This window comes from Varanus komodoensis, unplaced genomic scaffold (genome assembly GCF_004798865.1).
Source record: "Varanus komodoensis strain SLA01 unplaced genomic scaffold, ASM479886v1 scaffold4, whole genome shotgun sequence".
Classification (NCBI taxonomy): Eukaryota; Metazoa; Chordata; class Lepidosauria; order Squamata; family Varanidae; genus Varanus; species Varanus komodoensis.
In genome coordinates this window covers 49,088,639-49,114,585 of record NW_025335941.1, presented here as the reverse complement: position 1 = coordinate 49,114,585, position 25,947 = coordinate 49,088,639, and the positions used below count along the sequence as shown (strand labels likewise).

The 25,947-nt window shown below is 42.4% G+C and overlaps 1 protein-coding gene across 1 annotated transcript in view; it reads left to right on the top strand.

Annotated features, from left to right (window-relative positions):
- PARP4 (poly(ADP-ribose) polymerase family member 4) overlaps positions 1 to 25,947 on the top strand; it is a 38,825-nt gene that overhangs the window by 11,613 nt on the left and 1,265 nt on the right. Inside the window, exons 10-25 of the mRNA XM_044441803.1 lie at positions 171 to 295; positions 1,028 to 1,159; positions 2,620 to 2,706; positions 3,880 to 4,044; positions 6,275 to 6,321; positions 7,039 to 7,120; positions 7,809 to 7,946; positions 9,420 to 9,615; positions 10,406 to 10,476; positions 10,786 to 10,973; positions 13,405 to 13,504; positions 15,576 to 15,746; positions 16,496 to 16,576; positions 17,744 to 17,824; positions 25,312 to 25,407; positions 25,745 to 25,899. Of these exons, the coding sequence (XP_044297738.1) occupies positions 171 to 295; positions 1,028 to 1,159; positions 2,620 to 2,706; positions 3,880 to 4,044; positions 6,275 to 6,321; positions 7,039 to 7,120; positions 7,809 to 7,946; positions 9,420 to 9,615; positions 10,406 to 10,476; positions 10,786 to 10,973; positions 13,405 to 13,504; positions 15,576 to 15,746; positions 16,496 to 16,576; positions 17,744 to 17,824; positions 25,312 to 25,407; positions 25,745 to 25,899 (1,915 nt within the window). The remainder of the gene's footprint in view (positions 1 to 170; positions 296 to 1,027; positions 1,160 to 2,619; positions 2,707 to 3,879; positions 4,045 to 6,274; positions 6,322 to 7,038; positions 7,121 to 7,808; positions 7,947 to 9,419; positions 9,616 to 10,405; positions 10,477 to 10,785; positions 10,974 to 13,404; positions 13,505 to 15,575; positions 15,747 to 16,495; positions 16,577 to 17,743; positions 17,825 to 25,311; positions 25,408 to 25,744; positions 25,900 to 25,947) is intronic.

Sequence of the window (25,947 nt, the reverse complement as noted above, 5' to 3'; positions counted from 1 at the left end):
AGTCTTTTTTTAGTCCTATGCAGCAGAGCTACCATTTGCAGCTATAGCCTGACAAGCTGGGTGTTTTCAATGGGGCTTTTAGCATTGAAAAAATGCTGACAATTTCCTTGGACCCTAACCATGGTATCGGTGCTCCTTATTTTCTTCCCTATCCAATTTTACTCATTTAGACTATAAAATACCAAGCCGAGCTCTGCTGGATGATATCACTGCTGGTCTTCAGGACAAATCTGGAAATCCAGTTCCTCTTAAAGATATTCTTATCAAGGGACGAATAATAGACTTCATAGCAGAGGTATTATCACTTAATGTATAAAGGTAAAGGTTTCCCCTTGACATTAAGTCCAGTCATGCCTGACTCTAGGGGGCAGGGCTCATCTCCGTTTCCTAGCCGAGGAAGCCAGTGTTTGTCCCCAGACAGTCTCCATGGTCATGTGGCCAGCATGGCTAAACACTGAAGTGCACGGAACACTGTTACCTGCCCACTGAAGTGGTACCTTTTTATCTACTTGCATTTGCAAGCTTTCAAACTGCAAGGTTGGCAGGAGCTGGGACAGAGCAACAGCAACTCACCCCGTTGTGCAGATTCGAACCAGCGACCTTTCAGTCAACCAGCCCAGCAGCACAACAGTTTTAAACCAGACAAATCCAAGTATTTTTATTTCTTTGAGAAATTTAGCATCTTTTACTATCACATTTTCAACTTTGAAAAACATGGAAACTTACATGTTCAGATGCCAGTGGGGGCTAAACAAAGACAGGAAACCGAGTGATGTGAGTGGAATTAGGGAGGTACATGCAGCTGCCCCACAGCTGCCACATAGCATTCATAGGGGCCTAAACTATCAATTTCTGCCTACTTTGGTGGCTTGCAACATTCATGCATCTCAAAAGTTTTACAGAAGGTTGGTGGATAGAAAATGTTAATCTTGGTAGGAAAAGGATTTCCATCCGTACCACTGATTGGGAAGCATGGTTTTGTGTTGACCTTGTATGCATCCAAGCTGAATTCCCTTGTTTATTTCAGGTTGTGGTATTCCAGATGTATGAAAATCAAACAGGCAGTCCCATTGAAGCCAAATACGTCTTTCCTTTGGATGACACAGCTGCTGTCTGTGGATTTGAGGCTTTCATTAAAGAGAAACACATAATAGGAGAGGTAATGCTATGCCAGGGCACAGATCACACACACACAGGACATAACTCATGGTCCTTCAGATGTTCTGGCCTACAACTTCCATCACCCCTACCCACCATAGCTAATGCTGAAGAATCATGAGAGTTATCAACCCAAACATCTTCAAAGGCACAGGTTGTCCACCCCTGCTTTAGCTTGTCATGGGTGCCTGAGCATGAGCTATACAGGGGTCCACCCAACAGCAAGCAAGTTGTGATTCCTCCAGCAAGAGTATGTATGTATGTATGTATGTATGTATTTATTTATTTGGAGTTTTTATATGCCGTTCCATCGCTTAACACCGCGGGACAGCTTACATAAATAAACATAAATAGACAACATAGTGCCCAATACAAATACAAAAAATCTAAATTACACAAATTAAAAACCCCGATTCATTCTGGCTGGAAATTAAAACCTATAAATAATATTAAACATTGTTAAAATATTGTTTAAATAAAAAGGTCTTAGCTTGGCGCCGAAAAACAAATAACGACGGCACCGGGCGGACCTCTCTGGGGAGTGCATTCCATAGGTGGGATGCCACTGCAGAGAAGGCCCTCCTCTGGTATGCCACTGACTTGCTTTCTCCGTGTTTGCCAGGTCCTTACATCTGCTTTCATTTATTTTCCAAGTGCTAGAAATCATCAGGGGAATGGGTATTGAACTGGAGATAATTGGCTTTGTGGGCCCTCTGACCCTCCCAGTGTCCCAGAGCTGGGGTGCCAACTGTGTCAGATTGTAATACCGAAAGGTACAGGAACTCCCAGGATGCATGCAGCATTTGCAGGTGCAAGCTGGACCACTGCAAAAAGCAGCATCAGAACATTGTAGAAAGAAGTGGGTTGTCCTGCTTTCATCCAGTTAGGAATTAAGGGGTACATGCTCACTCCCAGTGGACTCATCTGGTGGTCTGCCCCTCTGGCTTTATGGAGCAGATGTGATTTTAATGAAGAGGTGTTGAACCTCTTTCAACCTGAAAGCTGCATTCCATTTAGGAGAAGCTCCTAGAGAGCTTCACCATTCATATTAAAAAAATGTCAGAATATTTAGCTTAACATTCTTGGTGCCTGTACCTAAGCCTAAAGGTAAGCATTTCAGCCTTGTAGAATGGGGGACAATGCACAAAGACTAGGGGACTGCCAATCAATTGGTAGTTAGGGGAAAGGAGGTGGGGCCAGGAAAAGGGGTGTGGCTATTCAAGGAATCTTGGAGGGTTGACAGGTCAGATTAGGAACCTGGGCCTGTGGTTCTGCACACCTGACTTCATTCCATAAGGCAGTGTGAATTTGTCTGCCAGCACCTAGAGTGGAGAAAATTTCCTTCACCTGCTTTCCCAGATTTCTGATCAGATATGGAACTTTGACAGATGTTGTATGTTGTGTGCTTTTTAAACAATTTTAAATTAATAAATTATTATGGTTTCAACATAATTTCAACAGGTTAAAGAAAAGGAAGAGGCACACCGTGAATACAGAGAAGCTGTCAGAGAAGGACATGGCGCTTATTTGATGGATCAGGATGCACCAGTAAGTGGAAAGCCTGGGCTTCTTATATATTTGATGAGACTGGCACAGGTTGAGTTCCACTTATTTTCTGAAACCAAGCAAGTCTCACAAATGTATATGTGAATGTCCTGCATATGCTTATTTATATATTCATAAAATATACATGAAATGTGTGTTTTAATGAATATACATATAGTAATGACATACATATTCACAAATAATATACATTTATATGAGGGGTTAGCAAGTAGAGACCCATGAACCAAACACTGTCTGTTGTGAAGACCAGATGCACACATACCTATTGCCAAACAGGAGGCAAAAAGAATATAGAGGAATTGGTGGTAGAGCTACATTTTGCCTCTGTTCAGTAATCAGCTTGTGTGTGTGTGTGTTTGTGTGAGAGAGTGTGTGATTGCCACTAGTCATACTGCTCCCCCCACTGTGTCTGTGTGCCATAAGAGAGACCTTACCTTCCTGTTCTCTCTCTCGCCCCCAGTCATCTGTGCATGTTCATTCAACTCAATTTGTTTATATCAGGGTTAAACAACTCGGAGCTCTCCAAATATTTTGGTCCCACAATCCCAGATTTTGGCCATGCTGGTGTGTTTATGGGAATAGTAGCTTATTGTAAGTAATAAAGCAAATATGCTTTTCTGCATGCTAGCCTCTAAGCTTATGCACACCAGCTGCTGGGGAACTTGGGTGAGAGGGTGCTGTTGCACTCATGCTTATCTTGTGGGATCCTGTGGGCAGCTGGTTGGCCACTGTGTGAACAGAATGTTGGACTAGATGGATTCTTGGTTTCCTCCAGCAAGACTGCTCTTATGTACTTTATTTTTTCCATTGTTTTATTTTTCATAAAAATGGAATACCTAAAAGAGAAAGTATACGACAACTATCATATATGATATCAAAATAAGCACAAATTCAGAAAAAGCCAGTAATTGTTATCTCTTCTACCCTCAAATTAATTAGCACTTAATTGAAACTTGTATTGATTGAAAGCTGATTATATTTTTACAAACTGTATTAAGTAAATATAATCTTTCCATTTATCATTAAATTCTTCAGCCAGTTTTCTATTTATGTAATTATTAAGTTTTACTATTACAGCTTATTCAGCTATGCTAGTTATGGACTTGCATAATCAGCTGACAAAATTTCATGGACAATTGAAATACTTTTCTATAGGACATTTTTACTGTTTCTGTTGGAAACTTGCCACCTTCAACTAAGGTCCTCATCAAAATCACCTATATCACAGAGCTCAGTTACAAGAATGGATGCCTTTCATTTCATCTACCTGCTGCTGTAGCTCCTTGGCAACAAGACAAAGCATTAAATGAAAACACACAGGTTGGTGTGCTTTCAATTCAAAGCTCCAAGTTTTGAGATCTTTGCTGACAAATGGTGTCAGGGTGGGTCAAGATGAGAGTATTTAAGATCTTTTTTGCATAATTGTTGGGAACTCAGTGCATATGTCAATTTGGAGCATGCAATCCAAATATATTTTTTCCTTGCGCCGACAGTCACAGGCCTGGTTGTCCTTTTCTAAAGGTGAAATTCAAGCTGTTGCATTTTTAAAACTTCTATACCACTCTTTACCAATATTTCTAAGACCGGAGTAAGAAAGGCATGCCCACGGGAGCACCTTCTCATTGTATTTGATGACTGCCAAAAGAAACATGTAATCCTTTCACATATCAGGTCAAATACTAGATTACTTGGCCCATAACTGGGAGAAAACAAGTACGCTTTCTTGGGCCACTGCTCACTTCATTTTCCACAAACAAATTCCAATCAGTTGTGTCATGAGTTAATGTGGGTTTCTGTGTCGTATAGAAGCTAAGTAAGCCAGCAGTTAACCATATGACAAACCATGGATTGTTTAGCTCCTAACAATCCAGTGCTTCACGTTTGCACATCATGCTCACAGAAGGCAAAATCAGGGAATAGGCCCAAGGCACTGCAGTTGCTTTCTCTTGCTCATGTATGTGAAACCAAGGGTCAATAGTTTTCTATTACTTGCAAACTAGGTCAGGTTGGGCTGCTCTGAAGCCTGGAGATTTGAATGACCAGGGTCATTTTTGGACTCTTTTTTTTTTTTTTTTGGGTGGGGAGGGAAGGGTCCACTAGCTGATATAGGGGTAATTTGCAATAAGGTGTCTCCCAGTTTAACAAAATCTCTCTTCTATCAAATTTGGCTACTTTGGGATATCTAATAATGAACCTTTCTATGAAAGGATGGTGAGTACTAAATGCAAATTCCTGGGCTTAGAATATACTCAAAAGCACCCAGGGAGCCTTCAGAGGTCCTAGGGGCCTTGAGGATTTCTGGAAAAAACAAGAGATCCCATAAGTCTGAACTCTACTCACCTAAGTAATCCTACATTTTACTGTGTGTATGTTATTGGGCCTGCTTTTTCTTTCAAATAACTTTTATTTCTTCAAAACTACGCCTAAAAGGAGTATTGGTTTCACACTTATGTTTTATGAAAAAGTCCCCTGGGTAATATGGTTATAAGTGTCATTGTCTTCTTTTAAGCAGCCTTAACAATGGAAATTCAGAAACAGTTATTCCAACACAGCTTGAGTTTCTTCTGGGGCATTCCTGTGGCACTAATCAGCAACTTGGTGGTCACTGTCCTTGCTAGCAGATCCAAACACTGGGTGAACTAGGCCTGGGTGCCTTGTTCCTCATGCAAACACAACTGGGAGTTTAAAAGAAGTCAGTTGCTCCCAGTGCTGGATTCACCATAGCAGAAAATGCTTCTGCTCATGTAAGTCAGAGTGCCAGTTTTTGCCAATTCTCAATCACCCCACTACAAGCATTCCTGCCACATACCAACCCAAAGAGAAGCAAGGGGTTTTTGTGGGTGCAGGGCATTGGCAAAAGTCAGGGGCCTGGAGTAGTGCAAACAGAGGTGCTTTCCACCAAGGCAAATCTACAACTGTGTATGACCCAGTAAAAGCAGAAGTAAATGTACTCTGGCAACATGCTCCCCTGCTTCCACATACAGATTTCTTTATTCAGTTTCAGTTTTAACAAGCCCCTGTATATTGTGTTCTCAAATATCTTTGCCATACCATCCAGACACAACTGGAGTATACCTCTCCATTCTCATCTTTATGCCTTTTTTAATACCTTCTATGCCGATTCTTTATTTTCTTATATTTCTTGTGGTGCCTTATATCCATGAGAGAGCTATATGCACACCTCTTCCCTAAGAGCTTAAATCTCATGATAAAACAGCAACCATACTTGGTTGTGTTTACAGTATGTAATGGTGCAGTCAGGTTTGTATCTTATAACAAGTCAACTTCCTATGGACTTGATTTGCCAAACGGGTAAAATGTTGTTTGGAGAAGGCTTTGAGGTGGTAGATTGAGGAAAGCCCTGACTTAATGTCTCCTTTTATTATAATATAGAATATTACCACCAAAAGCATGGAAAGATCCAAACTGATTAGTAGAAGGAGAAATAAACTTTGTCCATGTTGCTCTGCTACCAAAAAAAGTTATTTTCCACAACTTTATATTTCATTGTAGTCACACAAAGCTTGTTTATGCTTATTCTTTTAACTAGGACTCAGTAAGGAAAGTTTCAGTTAAGCAAGCAGGAATAAAACCAGGGTAAGTAAATTTAATTTAATTTGTAACAGAAGAGGTATTTTTAAACACCTACTTTTTCTAATTGACAGATTTAGTGTACAATCCTACACATGTTTAGTCAGGAAAACTCTCTAGAGGTCCTCAGCCAGCCAAAAATGCAACAATACCCAGCATTCCCCAGCCAGCAAGTGATATCCTACAAAATATCCTAAGTAGTATAACTTATTGTAGCATACTTAGGATTGTGCCCATGAATTTTCCCCCATTTTCACACAATTGCTGTTTATATGTACCAGTGAAAAACAAGTTCAAGTTCTCCATAGTTTCTAAGTGGTATCAGCTATTTTCCCCTGAAAGTTCCTTCTATTTCCTCATTTGCTTTATTTCTGATGTTCACCCTGTATATGCTTATGTACTCAAAGTCACGCCACCTCACAGAAAGAAGTATCAGCAACAGAGTCAGGGGAAAGGGGGTTCCCAAGGTTTACAGAAGTACAAGCAGTCTTTATGAAAAAGGACAAAATGCAACATGTTTGTGTATCATTTAAAATCCTATTTTTTTCTGGTAGTTTGTGGATGAGATTTTTCTGATTAGTACTTTGGTGATTTTGCAATGATGTCTTTTGAAAGAGGAAATAATGTTCTGTGATATTCTTTGTGTGTGAGGGAGAGGATATAAGACATGACATGCCAGTCATGACCTATTGTATAATGTCATTTCTTTTTATCTTATGGCAGATCTTTCTCTTTGCAAATGTCCATTGAAATGCCCTTCAAAATTAATCATATTAACAGTTGGACACATCAGCTTAAAATAAAGGTACAACCTTTCATGGTACCCTTTTTTTATATCAGTGTTCCTGGTAGTTGAAAAGATATAGGCCAAATTACATCTCCTTTTGAAAAAGGAATTGTTCATATTTGTGTAATGTATGAATTTATTTACCTAGTGGGTGTCCTTCTTTTCTAGATATTCAGGGTGGCACACAACGTTCAGAAGATGATGCCATGAGTTGCTGCAGAAAGCAGTGTTAAATTGCAATGTCCATAATTTCACTGCAAACATACTTTTGTATGATGCCACTATGCAATGTTTGGGATTAATTATTCTTGCCTGAACTGCTCCCTTTATTTCTGATGTTCAGACTGTGAGTGGTGTTGCTTATGTAGCCAGGATGATAGCACCCATGCATAGGAGGGAGGTTTTGGCAGAGTTGGAGGAACCTGGAACTACAAAAATCTTTGTGTTGGTGAAGACAACTGCCCCACAAAAAGAGGGGGCACAAACTTTAGAAATCCTATCTTTATTCTGGAATGAAACTGGAAATATATATAGAGTGGGTTGACAGCCTTGTCTAGAAAGGCAGTAATTTATATGAGATCTGGATTTGGTTGTTAGAATAATGCCAAAAGCTTCTGTTGCTAATCTTATCTTTCAAGTCAAGAGAGTACAATGCAAATAATGCACATTTCCCCCCTTCTCCTCTCCATTCACTCTTCCAATTCAGAGAACAGACTGTAAAGCTGTGGTCTGTACTTTTGCGGATGCTTTCCTGGACAGCAGTGGCTTTGCCTTGGAAATTCTGATAGGTGATGCATATTTGCCTAGAATGTGGGTAGAAAAGCATCCAAACAAAGAGAGTGAGGTAATTGTTTCATTCGTTCTTTGTTTTTGTTTTCCTTTCCATTCTTCAGTTTAGAATAAAACTTCCCAGATGGCTTACAGTATGTGAAATGTTTGTTTTATTCATATTCTGCCTTCCCACCAGATCTAGTGCTCAAGGAAGTAAACTACAAATAAATGACAAGAGTAAATTAAAATACTTATCCACAGTCCACATTAATCCCTGTGGAGCAAGCTTCTTTCAAACAGAAAACTGTGGTACTGAATGAAAGATGAGTTCCAGTTCAAATCATGGCACTGACTTTATCTAAACAAGTAATACAGTCTGTGCAGCAGTGGAAGATCAAGATGGCAACAAATGTCTGTAGGACAATGCTGAAAAGAGTCCCTTAGCCAAAATACAACCTATTTAAAGCCATTTAAGTTGCATTGATTCCACTGTGTAAGTCAAGTACGCACTTAGTTCTCAGCTATTGAAATACAAATGCTTACATTTGGCTTGCTTGTATGTAGGTTTAAGTTAAAAATCCACATGGATTGATCTGGTAAACCATATAACAGTCTCCCATAACCTTGCAGCTTCCAGATGTTTTGGATTTCAGCTCCCATTCACCCCAGCCAGCATGTCCAATTGTCAGGAATGTCAGGAGTTGTAGTCTGAAACACATGGGAAGCAAATGGGTGAGGAAGGCCTCCATTCAGCATGCTATAATAAGGAAATAGAAGAAGGAAAACACTAAAATCACAAACTAACCTTATTTGGAAGAAAATCTTGAATGCTGTTGTGTGTTGGTTGCCCCCCCCCCCACCGCCTTTGAAGGAAAGACTTTATAATAGTAAAACTGGCCTGTTTTACTACATCCCTACTCATCTTTGAATGCTCAACTGAGTTTCTCATGGAACTTAAAGCTGTGTGGTTCTCCGCAACCTCCTATCTTGGTTGGTCGGCCTTGGCATTTCAACTGGGCATTTCATGCCAGCCCCTGCTTCAAGTTCTGACTCTGAGGCAAAGCTTTGAAGGCCTTATAATGTGAGAAGAGCCCCAGTCCCAATAGATACAATCTCAGTTGTCAGGTCTGAGTACCTTCTCTGAAGTACTTCCCATAAGGCTTTAGTGTACTTTAGTTTCTCTGCCTCCAGGTAAGGCTTTGGACAAAGTCCCAAACTTGAGGAGTGGGCAGTATGTGGTTCCGTAACTACTTTTCCCTGCCTTCATGTGGCAACCTCTAAGGCCCTATCCTGGAAACTGGCCTGAAACATGTACGATCCACCCCACTCCAGTTTTTAATTTGTTTGAACCAATAGTACTGTTAGAAGACAAAAAAGGCTTGGCAGATCCTTTGTCAATCTGTGGACCCCACAAAATGCCCAAATCACTGCACTTCTCCGCTAGCCATGTCTCTGCCCACTGTCTCAGCATTGTGGGCATTTTCCAGGCACCTTGGGTAGTCAGAAATTGTCTGCTTCACTGATATTGCCTACCTCCTTTCTTTAGGCATGCATGCTTGTCTTTCAACCAGAATTTGGAGCATCGTTTGACCCCCTAAGCGTCTCTGGTGAAGTGGTTATCTGTCTGGATTGCTCCAATTCCATGGCAGGCTCAGTCATTCAACAAGCTAAGCAGATTGCATTATGTGCTGTAGCCTCATGCCAGTTTTCAACAAAACTAAGTGTTTTCAAATTTGGCACAAGTAAGACTTCCTCTTTCTTATTGCATGTTTCCTTTTAGTATATTTCCAAGGGGGCTGTGCAATTTGCCTGTAGTTGATGTCCCTGACCTATAGTTCTAAGACTTCAAGCTAATCCATTGCTTTTCTGAATATTTATGCAAATTCAGTGGATTATCAAAGGGCACAATCCTATGTTCTTCTAGAGAACTGTAGATTTATTTGGAGTCCCAGCTATGATATTGGAAACTTGCTCCAAGGTTGAAGCTGCAACTCTGAATTCACAGTGCTCTCCCTCTGCTCTGGCAGCTGGAATGGAAAGAACTTGCACTGGCTTCTGTTCTTAGGTTCTAAGAACAACCTTGGAGATGGGCTTTTTGGGGAGGCACAGGCTTCACCAGTACATGCAATATCCTTTTAGTGGTTCAGACTTCCTACACCTCAGGACAACACACTTAGATGAAATTGGCTATCTAAGTCTTCTTCAGGGTGGGAGAAATGCTGAGGCAACCTGTACCTCCGTGCCTCTTCCACCCTTCAAAGATGCCCATATTCCTCTGGGTTCAGAGGTTTCTGGGCAACCTCACTGGATTGAGCTTTTTTTTTTTTTTCAATTAAAGTACAGTCCTAAGTAAACCGTTGAATTTCCCAGTTCAGGCTGCAGTCCTGTAAGCTCTATTTAACTTGGTAGATTTTCCTTTTGACATGTATAGGACTAAGCTATAAATCTTGCTACCCTGATTATTATCATGCAGCTGTTTCTTATAAAAATATAGCACTTCATGTTTTAAGAGAGGTTTTTTTTATGGTTCAGATTTTGAAGAATTTCCTTCCCATCCTAAAGACTTCACAATGAATTTTGCAGCTCTGGAAAAATTTATTACGGTATGTGCTTTTTTTATTCTGTGTTGACTACCTTTTGGATTATACCAATACTGTAAAGTGTTTCCCTAATGTAACATGATTTCCTTTACTTTTCATTTTAAAGCAAGGTAACCAAACCAGCTCTGCTTAATTTCATCTGGCTGGAGAGGCCAAGGAGCCAAATTCTATCCATCCATCCATCCCTTAGGTTTATCACACCTAAGCAGAGGAATTGACACCTCTGTCCAACCTGATCACTGGTTTGTTAAAACCTAGACAATAGCATTTAATCTAAAACTGCCCATTATTGTTAAAATTTTCTCTTCTTAGTCTGCTACAGCTACAATGGGAAGCTCAGATTTATGGAAGACTTTGCGCTACCTGAATTTACTGTATCCTTCTGAATGCAAGCGCAACATTTTTCTTATATCTGATGGACATATTCAGAATGAAGGCATGACTTTGCAGATGGTGAAGCAAAATGCACAGCACACTAGAATATTCACATGTGGAATTGGGTAAGTGCAAAGAGATTTGAACTTGTGTTCTGTTCAGGAGAAATTGCAAAGCATATTTAAGAAAGCTTTAGGCTCAGCTCCGCCATAAGGCAGAGTAACCATTTGCATCAGGTAGCAAATTTGGTGCACCACTAGAAGGCATTTTCTTATCAGCCCCTTTTTAAAAATCATTTTTGAAGCTTTAAAAAAAATCTGATCTTGCACCCTACACTCTCTTCTGTAAGAGTCAGGGTAGTGTAGTGGTTTGAATGATGGACCGGGATTTGGGAAATCTGGGTAGTTCCCATTCAGCCATGAAGCATATTGGGTGACTTTGGACTGATCACTGAACCTCAGCCTAGCCTACTTCAACAGAGTTGTTGTGAAGATAAAATGGAAAGGCAGATCATGGGATGCTACCTTGGGCTCCTTCAAAGAGGAAAAAAGCAGGATATAAATGTAATAAAATAATAACACTACTGCAAGTACTAATAAATATGTTCAGTGATCAGGGACCACAAAGCTGTTTTGTTCCACATGAAGGTAAAGTTAAAAGACTGCAGTGTACATGAATGACTTTAATTGTGTGTTTTGTCACAGTAGCACTTGAGTTTGTGGACTTGACCAATATTGGAGAAGGATCAGATTGAACCCTGGGAGGAGACAGTAGTGCACCATTTCAGTTTGTTCTGAAGTTTCCTTATTCAAATCAATGGTCCAACTCATGCAGGATCGTTCCTTATGACTAGCAGCAGTTCTCCTGGTCTTGTCCTACTTGAGATATTTTTAACGGGTGTGGGAGGTGTTTGAACATGTGATCTTTACTGATGTACTTTTAAAATAAAGTTTCAGAAGTTTAGAGCACAATCTGATGAGAATGACCACAGCTGTCTGAGCTTGGAGGACTACAGGCATCCTGTACAGGATCGGAGGAATGCAGAGGCAAAGCTCACTGCTATGCTTCTTTGCAGCCATTAAGTGCACACTTCAGAGCAGGAGGGAAGAGAGACGGAACCAGCACCAGAATGCATCATATCATGACAACGCCAATCTCCTTCCTTCCCTGCCCTTTGGAATGCTCCCAAAATCCCTTCTCCGAGGTCATTCTTACAGCCTCAAAGATGCAACCAACATGGTTCTTTCTATACCAACTGTGACTCTAGGGAGGAAATCAGAGTTTGGATTCCCAGCTAGAAAGTTGGAGTATTTTCCTGACCTTGTAGCTGGGAATTCAAAGTATCCCATGGCCATCTAAATGCTACCTAGTGGCCAAATGATGGCTCTGTTATAAAAGGAGGAGGATTGCCTAGCAACAGTAACACACGCATTGGTTACTTCCTGGCTGGATTTCTGTAACACGCTCTACATGGAGCTGCCCTTGAAGACAGTCCGGATACTTCAGATGGTTCAAAACAGAGCTGCCAGGATGCTGTCAGGGACTGGGCGTTATTCTCATATAACCCCAGTCCTCTATCAGCTCCATTGGCTTCTCATTGAAGTCCAGGCTCAATTGAAGGTGCTGGTTATTACCTATAAAGCCCTAAACGGCTTGGGACCAGGATACCTAAAGAAATGCCTTTTTCCCTATTTGCCCTTCCGCCCCTTGAGATCAGCAACAGAAGCCCTCCTCTGGGAACCCTCCTTGAAAGAGATCAGGAGACAGAATACCCAGAGGAGGGCCTTTTCTGCAGTGGCGCCCCAACTGTGGAATGCGCTCCCCAGAGAGGTCCGCCTGGTGCCATCGTTATTTGTTTTTTGGCGCCAGACGAAGACCTTTTTATTTAAGCAGCATTTTAATTGTTAATATTATTGGATTTTATCTGGCCAGGGCGGCTTATTTTATATTGTTATTTTTGTATTTTTAATTTTAATGTTTATATTTTTAATTTAATGTTATTTATTTTTAACTTATTGTTGTAAGCCGCCCCGAGGCTTCGGCGAATGGGGCGGCATAAAAATGTTTTAATAAATAAATAAATAAATAAAAATAATCAATATTTTAATATATTTTAATATTGAATTTTATTGTTGCTTTTTATTAACTTGCAACCAGAGTGGGTTCTCAGTTACCTATGTTGTTAGCCGTCCAGAGACGCAAGTAATTGGATGGCATACAAATTTTATAAATAGATAAATATTAAAAAATCATTATGGAGATGCCGCTATGCCTGCTTAGACAGAAAGAAGTCCTACAATTCCCAGCAAGGAATTGTGGTATATTTTTCTGTCCAGAGGTCACACCTTCAGTGTGTAAAACATGCTTGGCTCCTAAGAAGATACAAGCCCCCTCAAATGTCTTGGCTAGTTTTGCCTGGCTTCCATTACTAGATTATACATATGGCCTGATTGAAGTATATCCAGGATATGCTATGCAAAATAATGAAATTTTGTCTGGTCAGGTTGATCCTCTGTTGCAGCTTCTTTACATATAAATCTTTACATACTGTGTCAGCCCCACAGCGAATCGTCATGTGCTGAGATCTTTAGCCCAGTATGGAGCTGGAGCCTTTGAATATTTTGACGTAAAATCAAAGTATAACTGGAAGAGAAAGGCAAGTATATTTTAACATTTTCTATGGTGACAGAAAAGTCAGTTTTTCTTTGGTAGTGCTTTGGGAAGATTTGGGGTTTCCATTTTTGTTTGTTTCTGAAGTTTTGATTTTTTTTCTCTCTCTCTCCCATTGATGCCAAGATTGTGGGTTGAAATAAGGGCAGTTGGACCCTGTAGGAAAAGCAAATGCAGTGACACAGAGGTTTGCCAGTGGAAATTAGTGTTTCCAATGTCAGTAGGTCTTTTTATCCACTTCAGACTTAATTCTGAACTTTTAAGGAAGTATCCATGGTGTTAAAGCCCAGACTTGGTTCAACACCATGAATAGCTCCTTGAAAGTTTGGACTGAAGCTTAGCATGGACATCCAGCCTCCACTGGAGGGCACCTCATATTCAGTGTAACAGGAGGATTGTGCAAACCAGCACAACCCAGAAAATTGATAGAAATGACTGCTTCTGAAATAGGTAAGTCAGAGGAACCCATGGAAAATGCACACTGCTTTTTACTGTGGGAGGCAAGATTGTACTGATGATGATCGGTTTAGACTAAGGAGGTCCACCTGCTCATTCCAGTGCCATAAAAACCTTTAAGAGCTATGAAGTTTTATGGTTTGTGATACATTATCTATTTCCACATTTAAAAAAAATCTAATTGGAGCCAAGAAGGCAGTCTCACAGCCTCCATATGCATATTTAAATAGAATTTAAGTCCCACTGAACTGAACAAGAGCCATGGTGTCAATCAGATGACCATGGAAAGTCTTCAAACAAGATGTTGATCAGATTCTGTGCCTTTCTTCATCTGCTCCCTTTTCTTTTAAGCCTTCTTACCTCATGGCATTAGATTTGCCACTGCCATGTGTAGAGGTATGTTAACTATAGAACAAATACACACAGACACAGATACACAGAGAGAGAGAGAGAGAGAGGGGACAAACAAACTTCCCACTGAGGCCTGCCTGGCACCAATTTTAATTTCTATTTATTTATTTATTAAAACATTTCTATGCTGCCCCATTCGCCGAAGCCTCGGGGCGGCTTACAACAGAGAATAAAATACACAATAAATTAAAACAATAACAATTAAAATATAGAATAAAATAAGCCATCCTGGCCAAATAAAATTCAATAATATTAACATTTAAAATTATTTATTTATTATTTATTATTAATAATAATAATTAAAATGCTGCTTAAATAAAAAGGTCTTCGCCTGGCACCGAAAAACAAATAACGACGGCGCCAGGCGGACCTCTCTGGGGAGCGCATTCCATAACTTAGGCGCCACCGCTGAGAAAGCCCTCCTCCAAGTAACCACCCTCCTAATTTCCTTCACTGAGGGCTCCCGGAGGAGGGCCTCTCCCGCTGATCTCAGGGGGCGGCTGGGCATGTATGGACGTAAGCGCTCCTTCAGGTAACCAGGGTCTAGTTAGAACTGTTAGTTTTAGTTAGTTTTTGGGTCTAGGTTAGTTAGTTTTTGGGTCTAGGTTAGAACTGTCCTCAATAACAGGCATTTAATTAGCCTTATGTTATGTTGGAGCATTATTTCAACTGCTTACAGGTCTTGTGACTTAATATGCATAAGCTATCATAACTTTTTAAAATTCGTTTTTAAACTTGACATTTAAATTCTGTATTGTATTTTTACTTATGTGTTTATTATTTCATTTTCTTATTGTATCATTATTTTTTATTTGCTTTTGTGGAGCACCCGAAGAGTTTCAGTTGTTGAGTGGTATAAAAATACAGTTAATAATAATATAATTTTTGCACTCTCTATCACAGTATTTTGCATAGCATAGAATGTGCTAAGCATAATAAAGTCACTGTTTTTCCTTTCAGCATATTGGAATTGTACCTCCCAAAATGCAATTTATGTATAAACAGCTTAAGGAAAGGGGCGGTGAGAAAAACTGCTTAATGAAGTTTCCTGCAAAATAGACAGACAGACAGTTGTATAGTTCACATGTAAGGATGGGGTGGGGGGTGGGGGGGAGGTATGTGTTTTGCCTGTGTAAAAGGAACCTGAAAAAAGGATAAATGTTAACTTTCTGTTTCCATCCCTGTGCCAGGTAAAAAATCAGACAACTAGAATGTTTTCCCCAGGATGTAATGCCATTTCCATTAAATGGCATCAGTTTGATATGAAAACAGATGAGCTAAAGCACGCTCCTGCCCAGATACAGGCTCTGTTTAATAATGAGTGTCTTCTAGTCTATGGATTTATTTCCCGCTGTACTCAGGTAACAATCCCGGAGAGAAGTTTGTTCTATCCCATATTTCAAGGTTTCTTATAGTGTCAGCAATTACATAACTTTTTTTTTTCATTTGAATGCTTTAGAATTATTCCCGGCATGAACCTAGCTGTATACTGTGCTCATCATGTAAGGCCCTCCTCCAGGTGCTTCCTCTGAGGGATTTTCAGAAGGTGGCACTAAGTGGGAGAACAGCCTTTGTGGTGGCCTTGTGATTATGCAAGGAGTCCCCAGCAAGGCTGGTCCAGCGCCATCATGGTTATCTTTTGATGCTAGGCTAAAAGCCTAGCCTTTACTCTCAGGCTTTTGGCAGCATATGATGAAATTTTGTAATCAGGTCATGGGTTTTCTTACTGTTAAACATTCAAATTGTTTAGATATTTATAGACAGTGTTTGTGTGTGCTCTCTGTTTGTATGTTTGCATGTAACCTGCTTTTATATTGTGTGCAAGATTGTATTTGTAAGGTTTTTATTCTCCATAAACCACTCAGAGATTTGGCTATTTGGTTTGTATAGAAATGTAATTAATAAATTATTGTGGAATAGGATGAGTTCTTAAGTGACAATAGGAAGACTCGGGTAGAATTTTAAAGAAAGATGAAGCAGCAGTATAGTAAATTCCACTGACCCTTTCTCTTGAATCTTTGGTACAGATTTCACAAGAAGTTGATCAAAGCATTGATCAATGTTTTCACCAGAACTTGATAAATTGGATGTTTTTTGTTCTTTCTTTAAGGCCACTTTAAATGCACTAGTGGACAACCAAGAACTGCAGGCAATGGTATCTACAACTGAATTGCAGAAGACAACGGGAACGGTGAGTTCAGCCAGAACTATGGGTGCAAAGCAACTATCTAGTGCATTCCAGAAAATCTAAATAAACAGAGCATGCTTCTAGAAGCCCTATCCTTTTGATGTGAATGTGCTTTTACTTGGGCTGCTTTCTGAGGAATGCACATAAGGACTCATCTGCAAACAAACATGCATAGGACTGTGCTGCGCATGTTAGGAGTGTAAGCACTGGCTCCATGGTGAACACTGCTGATTGATTTGCACGCATATGTGCACCCGAACCATAAGCACAGTATGGAAACCTGTCTGTCATTTTTCTTCCAGTGGACTGGGGCACTGAAGGCCACGGAAAGCTGAGTGTGACTAAGAAACAAGGCTTTTGTGCACGCACAGACATGGTCTCCCACGCACATGTGCAGTGCGCTCTCTCTCACACGCATGCAAGATCTGCTGTTGCTGCATGCCTTCTTAGTCCAATGCTAGGCAGGTTCCCAGTGCACAGAGACTCTGTAGAAAAAGAGGGACATGGTAACAGGAGCCTAGCATTGTGAGGGGCCCCCTTCCCCTGCTGTCAACACTTAAGTTGTACGTACATTGTGCTACTGTGTAATAAAGGCTCAGTGTTCAGTCCTTAGCACACGTCGAGGGACACTCAGAGGTGTGCGACATTTCCCTGTCTAAATGTGCATAGGATCATGCCCTACTAATCTTGATTGCTTTTAAACCACAGGAATTTATTGTATTTTTATACATTCTGTAAGCCATCCTGAGCGCTTGAAGTGATGGGACGGGGTATAAATGCATGCAATAAATAATAAATAAATTTAAGGAGGAGTGAAACCAACCCTGTGGAGACTGCTTTCCTCAGTACTGGGAGAGGGCCAGGGAATCACTCTCCCCAGTGATGCTGCTTGGTCCAGGAGACAAGTGGGTACTGGCTCAAAGGCATTTTTGTCAGTCCCACGCATGAGGCGGGGGGAAAGGTTAAAAAACAAGTCCTTCCTGCACATCACAGTCCCAAACATGATGGTGCTTCTCCATGACTGCTTTTGTTTTTGTTTTTAAAAATAGAGTAACTTCTCTTTAATTCTTACAAGATCTCGTAACCAAACTAGAATTTTAAAAATACATGTTCTAATATTCTTGTTCTGGCTTTCTTTTCCCTCTTCTTCTCTCCCTCTTCTGTACACAGATGCTCCACAAACTCGCAGCAAGAGCCTTCATTAGGGATCATGAGCAAGGGATGATTGATGAAAATGAAACAGAACATGAGGTATATTGCTAAGGAAAAGAAAATCAAAGCAGTGAAGCTCTGTGTTGGACAGCAGTTTGGATTAGAGCTGTCAGCTGCTTATGCAAGTCCTTATATGAAGTTATAGTTGCAATTCAATATACACTTACCTGTGAGTATGCCCTGTTCTACTCATGGGACTTACTTCTGAGTAGGCACAGAATCAAGGAAATGGAACAGAATGGACTTCAAACGGAATCGAATCCAACCCTTTGCTAATGCAGGAAATCTGCTACAGCATTCCTGATAGGCACCCATTCACCATCACTTTATAAACCTCTTAAAATCACTTTTCACTATAATTGGATAACTTGCATAAAATTAGATGTAAATAAAAAACTTATTTTAAAAAGAGCAGACATTATTTTAAAATGATGCTTCCAGCAGTTCTGGATGCACTTACTCAGGAGTAAGTGCAACTGAACTTAGTGCTTTCTTGTGAGTACTTGTGGATTAGGTTCACTCTGTGATTGCTTAACTGCCATTTATTATTCCCTGCTTTATCATTAGTTTGGCTCATGATACTGCATTTTCCCTTGTGGTTCTTGCCTGGGAATTTCATTGTAGTATATGTGGTATATATGTTTCATAAATAAATAAAATTATCTTAGAAGAGGCATTCCTTTTGGGTTGTGAGAGAAGGATAAAATTCTCTTCTAGAAGATGGCACTTATGACCTTCCTTTTTAAAAAGCACTTTTATTTTTATAATGTTTAAGGGCACATTCATCTAGAGGTCATGGGATTCATTGGAAATGGAACCTGGACCATGGTGCCTCTGTGCCCACCCTCCCCACAGTAACTGACACAGAAGGAACCGTGCCAGGCTAGTGGCTTCTGTGTTATCCAAATGGTGCCCAGCTTCCTCTAGAAAGATGCGGTACAAAGACAATGGCCATCCAGCTGGAATGCAAGGCATGAAACAGAGTGACAGAAGTCACCACCACTACCCCAATTATGTGCATGAAGCATGGAGGCTCTTGGATTGCACCGTCCATTTGCTTCCTGATTAATAGGGCACATTTTAAAAAGATTAAAAAGTCCATTTGCAATACTAATATGAACTTCTCACTTTCCTTGAATTTCTTTAGAGCAAAAAATGGGTTATTCTTCGTCGTGGACTCTGTGCATCACACATATGGGTGCTGTGCCTGCACAGTGCCTAGGCCGGAAGATTAGAAAGCTAACGGTTTTTGGTGGGAAAAACTCCGCTCCCCTCCCCCTCAGTGGGATAAATAGAGTGGAGTGTCTGCCATTTTATTCAGTCTTTGCGACTGCCGTTCACTGTGCCTCGTGCCTGTTCGTCCCTCACTTAGATCTTGTGCTCCTTGTCTGTTTTTTGCATTTATCTCCTAAACTTTTCTTCTCTTGATCCAAGTTTGTTGCTCTTCCCAGTTCTTCTTAAATCCCTTCATTTCTATTTAAAAAAACACAAAAAACAAAAATATTATCTTACCCTCTACACTGTCTTCTCTTTCTTCCTTTTCCACGATGGCGCTGCGAGCGGCTTTCCGCAAATGCACCGAATGTGGATCCAAAATGTCGCCTACCGATCCACATGATCTATGCCTCCTCTGCCTTGGCAAGGGGCATAGAACCGACAAATGCAGCCATTGCTTGGCGTTTACCAAGCAAGCGAGAAAGAACAGGGAGAATTGTCTTAGAAAACTCTTGTGGGACCAGTCATTAATGCAGTCTGGCCAACTGCTCTTACAGCCTGGTTCCTCTTCAGCCACACCTCCTCAGCACTCCTCCTCCACCACGAGCGCTCCTGCGAAGCGCCCCACTTCGACTTCCGCCGATCCTCCGCAGCGTCCTTCGGACAAAGGCGCCACTTCTATGGAGACTCAATTGCTGGCTTCTTCCCCAGCTAAAAAACGGGAGAAGCACAAGCACACTGTCTTGGATAAACCTTCCACCCGTAAGAAGCTGAGGAAGGAAAAGGCGGACAAGCCCGCTCACAAGAGCAAGAAACCTGACCGCCCAAAACACCGGGGCTCAGGCTCATCGGGCTTCTCGGTACCGACGGCCGCCACGGTACCGACTCCCTCGGGACCGGCCTTGCAATCCGCTATGCAGGTGACTCCGCTGGGATCCCCCAGGCCAATCACTCGGCCTGAGAGCGTGCCCCCTCAACAACAGGAGGAGACGCTTCGGGAGTCCATCTCTGATGGTGAGATTAGAGACTCCCCGCCGAGGGAACGCTCGCCAACGCCTATGCCCACAACTGAGCCCCATGTAGCTTCACCATTGCCTCCAAGGCGTCGCAGCCATTCGTCCAAACATCGGGATGAGGATTGGTTGATGCCTGCATATGGTGCTCCCCCCGGCTGGGGTGGTTATCAACCATACCATTACCTTCCTTGGGATCGTAGGTCACCATCGGTCCAGAGGGACATACCATCCACCTCGAGGCGTGTGGAGAGTAGGCATCCAACTTCTCCTGAAACCTCTTCCTCAAGCGACCGCCGTCGCTACGATGAAGACTCTGATGAGTCGGAGGTCGACTCGACATCCCCCGATGTGGCTGTTGCATACCAAGGGCCTGCTTCACCTGATGAACCACATCTCTCTTTTACGGAGCTCATGTCCCATCTCATTCGGTCCCTTGAGATATCAAAGCTCATCAGCAGCCAGGTCCTTCCACGGATCGGTTTTATGATGTCATTCGGGGAGAGCAGTCCGCATCCATAGCCCTGCCACTAATAACTACACTTCGCCAGGCTATGGGCCAGCCCTGGGATCAACCGGCTCAACCACAAGCTACCTCCTGCCTGTATGAGGCCATGTATAGAGTTCGTGATGATGATATTCCTTTTTTGCTCCGTCACCTGAAACCGAAATCTCTTGTGGTTGAATCCTCCCAGGGCAGGGAGTCCAGGGGACATACTGCCCCTCATGACAAGGAAGGGAGGAAAATCGATATGCTTGCGCGCCGGGTCTATGCGGCCTCTGGGCTCGGCATATGTATATCGAATTACGAAGCAACACTGGCATGTTACCAGTACTTTATCATGCAGAAGCTGGATAACGTTGCTTTCTCCCTTCCAGATCACCAAGCCGACCTCGTCAGGGTCTTCATTAAAGAAGCAATGCAGGTGGCGGTGCAACAGTTGTCTACTTCACAACACCATGTAGACACTGATTCGAGGGCTCTCATCAATGCCATCTCGTTACACTGACATGCGTGGCTTCGCAATTGTAATTTTCCCAACGAGACGAAACGCAGAATCGAAGAAATGCCATATGATGGTACCGGCCTGTTCCATCAGAAGACCGACTGCAAGTTAAAAGCAATACACGAATCACGCCGGACTGCACGCTGCATGGAACTCCCTCCACAAAAGCGTAAGTGGCAGTGGCCTCGGTCTTCCTATCGGAACCAACTATACTACCCTTGCCAACAATATTGGCAACGGCAACGTTGGAGGCAGCAACTGCAACAGCGTTTTTCCCAAGGCCGTCGACGCTTTGACGCCGATAACTCCCACTTTGACGGTCCAGGTGAACATCCTTCCTCTTCCAACAACACCTTCCCTTCTCCCTTCTGGGGACCGGCTCCAAGGCCAGCTCCCCATCTGATAGGTAGGTGTTATCTATCATTCAGTTTGGATATAGGATAGAATTCGATGTCGTCCCTCCATCGAGCCCGATCCGTTTTATACCTTCTTCATCGGTGCTATGCGACGAGGTTTTCCAGCTGCTTATCAAGGGAGTGATTCGACAATTATCCTGCTCAGAAGGATTGCATGGATTCTACTCCAGATATTTTACGGTCCTGAAAAGGGACGGTGGTCTTCGTCCAATTTTGGACTTACGAACTCTTAATAAGTACATCAAACCAAGGAAGTTCCAGATGACCACTACAGAATATCTTTCCATTATTGAAGAGGGAGGTTTGGTTCACCTCACTGGACTTTAAGGATGCCTATTTTCATATCTCTATCCATCCTTCACACAGATGCTTCCTACGTTTTACTGTTGGGTCCGATCTGTTCGAGTTCAATGTTCTACCCTTTGGCCTGGCTACCGCACCTCGAGTTTTTATGAAGTGTATGGCGCCGGTATGCGCACGCTTAAGAACACGGGGAGTGCAAATATACTCATATTTAGACGATTGGCTTATCATTTCGCAATCCGAACGAGGTCTTCTGTCTGCTATACAAGTGACCTGTGCTCTACTCGACGCTCTTGGTCTGTGCATTAACCGCGAGAAATTGTCCCTTATTCCCACACAGGTCATCGAATTAATTGGGGCATGACTCGACTCGACATGGGAAAGAGCCTTTCTTCCACCGGAACATCAAGGTGCCTTATGCAACCACATTTGTCAGATATGGCTGCACGGAACAGTCCCAGCCGTATCCATTCAGAGACTACTTGGACATATGGCTGCTGCGGTTGCTATTGTCCCGTATGCCAGACTGCGTATGCAGCCCATGCAACTGTTTTTCAACACCGCATTTCACCCGCAACGGGATCCTGCCACCAAGCTGATCCGGATTCCATTTGTGATCCTTCGTACTCTAACTTGGTGGACCATCCCAGGCAACCTGTCTATCGGCGTCCCATTTCGACCGCTTCAGCCAACAACAACCCTGTACACCGATGCATCCCTCCTTGGATGGGGTGCAACATGTTCGGGACTTCGGGTCCAAGGTACTTGGAACCAACGAGAAGTAAGGAAGCACATCAACTTCCTCGAACTTCTAGCGATTTTCAACGCCCTCAAGGCCTTCGAGACTGTGCTATGCCGTCAAGTTGTCCAGATTGCATCAGACAACATACCTGCTGTTTTCTATATCAACAAGCAGGGCAGCATGAAATCTCCAGCCTTAGCACGCCTATCGATGGACATTTGGGACTGGTGCATACCGAGGAACATTATGCTCCTGGCGGTTCACCTGACTGGAACCGACAACATCGAAGCAGATATGTTAAGCAGACAGATGTCAACAACCCACGAATGGGAGTTGGACAGACAAATTTGCAAGAAACTCTTCCGTTTGTGGGGTTACCCAGACACGGACCTGTTCACCACTCGAGGCAACAGAGTGTGTGCCCAGTATTGTTCCAGAGCGGGCATCGAATCGTGATCGATGGGGGATGCTCTTATGATCCCTTGGAACAACATGACTTTTTATGCGTTTCCTTCAATCCCACTTCTAACAAAAGTGGTTGTGAAAATAGCCCAAGACAATGCCACAGGGATATTAGTAACTCCGTGGTGGCCGAGACAACCATGGTTTGCCACTCTCTTGCTACTATCCAGAAGTACATTTCTTCGCCTACCAACTATTCCTCATGTGTTAACACAGCGAGATGGAGCGATCCGACATCCGGATATAACCTCCCTGAAGTTGACAGCATGGCGGATCAACTGAGTCATTTCACTGAGTTGATACCGACACCACGTCGCTCTACGGAGGGCTCTGTTCAGCAGTCTGTACATACAGCTCCTACCTCGGATTCGACAGCAATCGCTGCGGTACTGACGCCTACTGACCAAGAAATTCAGACGATTCTCGAATCTGCATTGAGACTGTCCACTCGTCGTTCTTATGCGGCTAAATGGAAAAGATTCTCCTCGTTTGCAGAGTGCCATTCTTTTCTTCCTGAGACGGCTTCAGTTGACAATATTCTGCAATTTCTCTTGCAACTGCATCACACGGGACTCAAACCATCATCCGTTAAAGTTTATGCAGCCGCCATATCCCATTATCGTGGCGCTATCCAAGGATCATCAGTTTTCTCTCAACCGCTGGTTTGATGCTTTATTAGGGGACTACAGAACTTACATCCGTCTATCTGCCCTGCTATGCCAACGTGGAGCCTTTCTGTAGTGCTCCAGGCACTTACCAAACCACCGTTCAAGCTTTTGGCAACTGTGGACTTGCGCCTCGTGTTGTGGAAAATGGCCTTCCTCGTAGCAGTAACATCAGCTCGGAGAACTAGTGAAATTTGTGCTCTTCGCATAGACCCACCTTTTCTGAATTTCCATAAGGAGAAAGTTGTTCTTCGGATGGATTTTTCCTTTCTTCCTAAAGTGGCTACACCGTTCCACCTGAGTCAAGACATTGTTTTGCCAGCATTCTTTCCATCGCCTTCGAACCCGATAGAACGTGCTCTACACACTCTTGATGTTCGCCGTTGCTTGGCTTTTTACAGATCTTGCACAGAATCTTTCCATAGTACTAATAGACTTTTTGTTAAGTACTCCAAGTGTGACAAAGGATCACCAATCACATCCCAAAGACTTTCTAATTGGATCGTCCAGACTATCGTCTTGGCTTACCAGCTATCGAAAATAGACTTACCTGTTTTTCCAAGAGGTCACTCCACATGAGCAGTAGTGACTTCGTCTGCGTTTGCCACAGGAGTTCCGCTACAAGATATCTGCAGAGCTGCGATGTGGGCTGGTCCATGTACCTTCACCAAGCATTATCAGCTTGATGTACGTTCCAGACAAGACTGCTCTTTCGGCAGAGCTGTTCTTTCATCTGTTCTTCGCTCATGACTCCTCCCTCCTCCGAGTTTGGTAAGCTTGCAAATCACCCATATGTGTGATGCACAGAGGCCACGACGAAGAAAAGCAGGTTGCTTACCTGTAACTGATGTTCTTCGAGTGGCCATCTGTGCATTCACACAACCCACCCGCCGGCCCCGCTCGGTGTTGGTGAGTGGATGTTTTTTTTTTTCTCTCGGTACCTTACTATAACTTCATTGGTACCATTGGAATACAGTGATGCTTGTCGTTCATTTTATTCTCAACCTCTAGAGGGCGAACGTTCAGTCTTCAAGACTGAATAAAATGGCGGACACTCCGCTCTATTTATACCACTGAGGGGGAGGGGAGCGGAGTTTTTCCCGCCCAAAACCGTTAGCTTTCTAATCTTCCGGCCTAGGCACTGTGCAGACGCAGCACCCATATGTGTGAATGCACAGGTGGCTACTCGAAGAACATCAGTTACAGGTAAGCAACCTGCTTTTATTTCTGATGGAGGAAAGACATGGGTCTTTCCTATAGTGCATTTCTCCTGTTTTGCTTTATTTCAACACCACCTAGAGTTTAGGTAATAGAAAAGCAGGAAAAGAAACACTTTTCCTTATTGTGCTCAGATCTTGATTCTGCAGCAGAATGGAAGATGAAGCAAATTAACAGATTTGGATGGAATAATCCTTTCAATGTTGTCCTACACCTCTGCTATACTGGTAGAATACCATATATGCCACTGCTGTATCACTGGTGAACTCACTCTAGGCCAGGTTTCCCAACCTCATGCCTTCCAGATATGGTAGATTGCAACTGCCATAAATCCCAGCCATTGGGAATGAAGGGAGTTGGCCAGCAAATCTGGAGGGTGCCAGTTTGAGGAAGACCTTATAGTGGAACAGCTGAAATGGGGTGGAGTCATGGGTTGGAGAGGAGAAGGAACACCCTTATAAAATGTATGTATCTTAACTATTTAGGCAAAGAAACAGCTGTTGAAATCCTGGATCATTCAGCTCAGCCAGGAGAACTCCATTGTCACCCAATTTACAAGTTTTGTGGCAATTGCAAAAAGGGTATGTATGTTCACTAAACAATTTTCTGCCTACTAGCTAGTTGTAACTTACGCATTTCACCCACCCATTTATGCATTTCATTTTTATCACTGCTCTTAGTATTAATGCTTGCACTTATTACTATTTGAACACCAAAAATATACATAATGTTATGCAGAGCAAACCAGTAATCTGACATGCTGTGATGAGTTTCCCAGTCCAAAATGCCAAGAAATAGATGTTCTGCTCTCCAGAAAACCAGCAAAACTATGCACATGATGTAATTTATTACTTTGCTTTTGAAGGGTAAACAGTACATATTTCCTATATTGTAGTTATATTACCCCTTTCCATTCAGGATGCGAAAGACTACCAACAGGCCGATACGATGGATGTTTTGGAACTTGTAGCCAAGGAGGATGTAGACATCTTACCTTATATGCAGTATCTACCAACAACACAAGGAGCTCCTTGCCAGCCTGATGTAAATGTGCGCCGATTATTTTTTTCTCTGTATTTATTTATTTAAAACGTTTATATCCTGTCCACTACCAAGGTCTC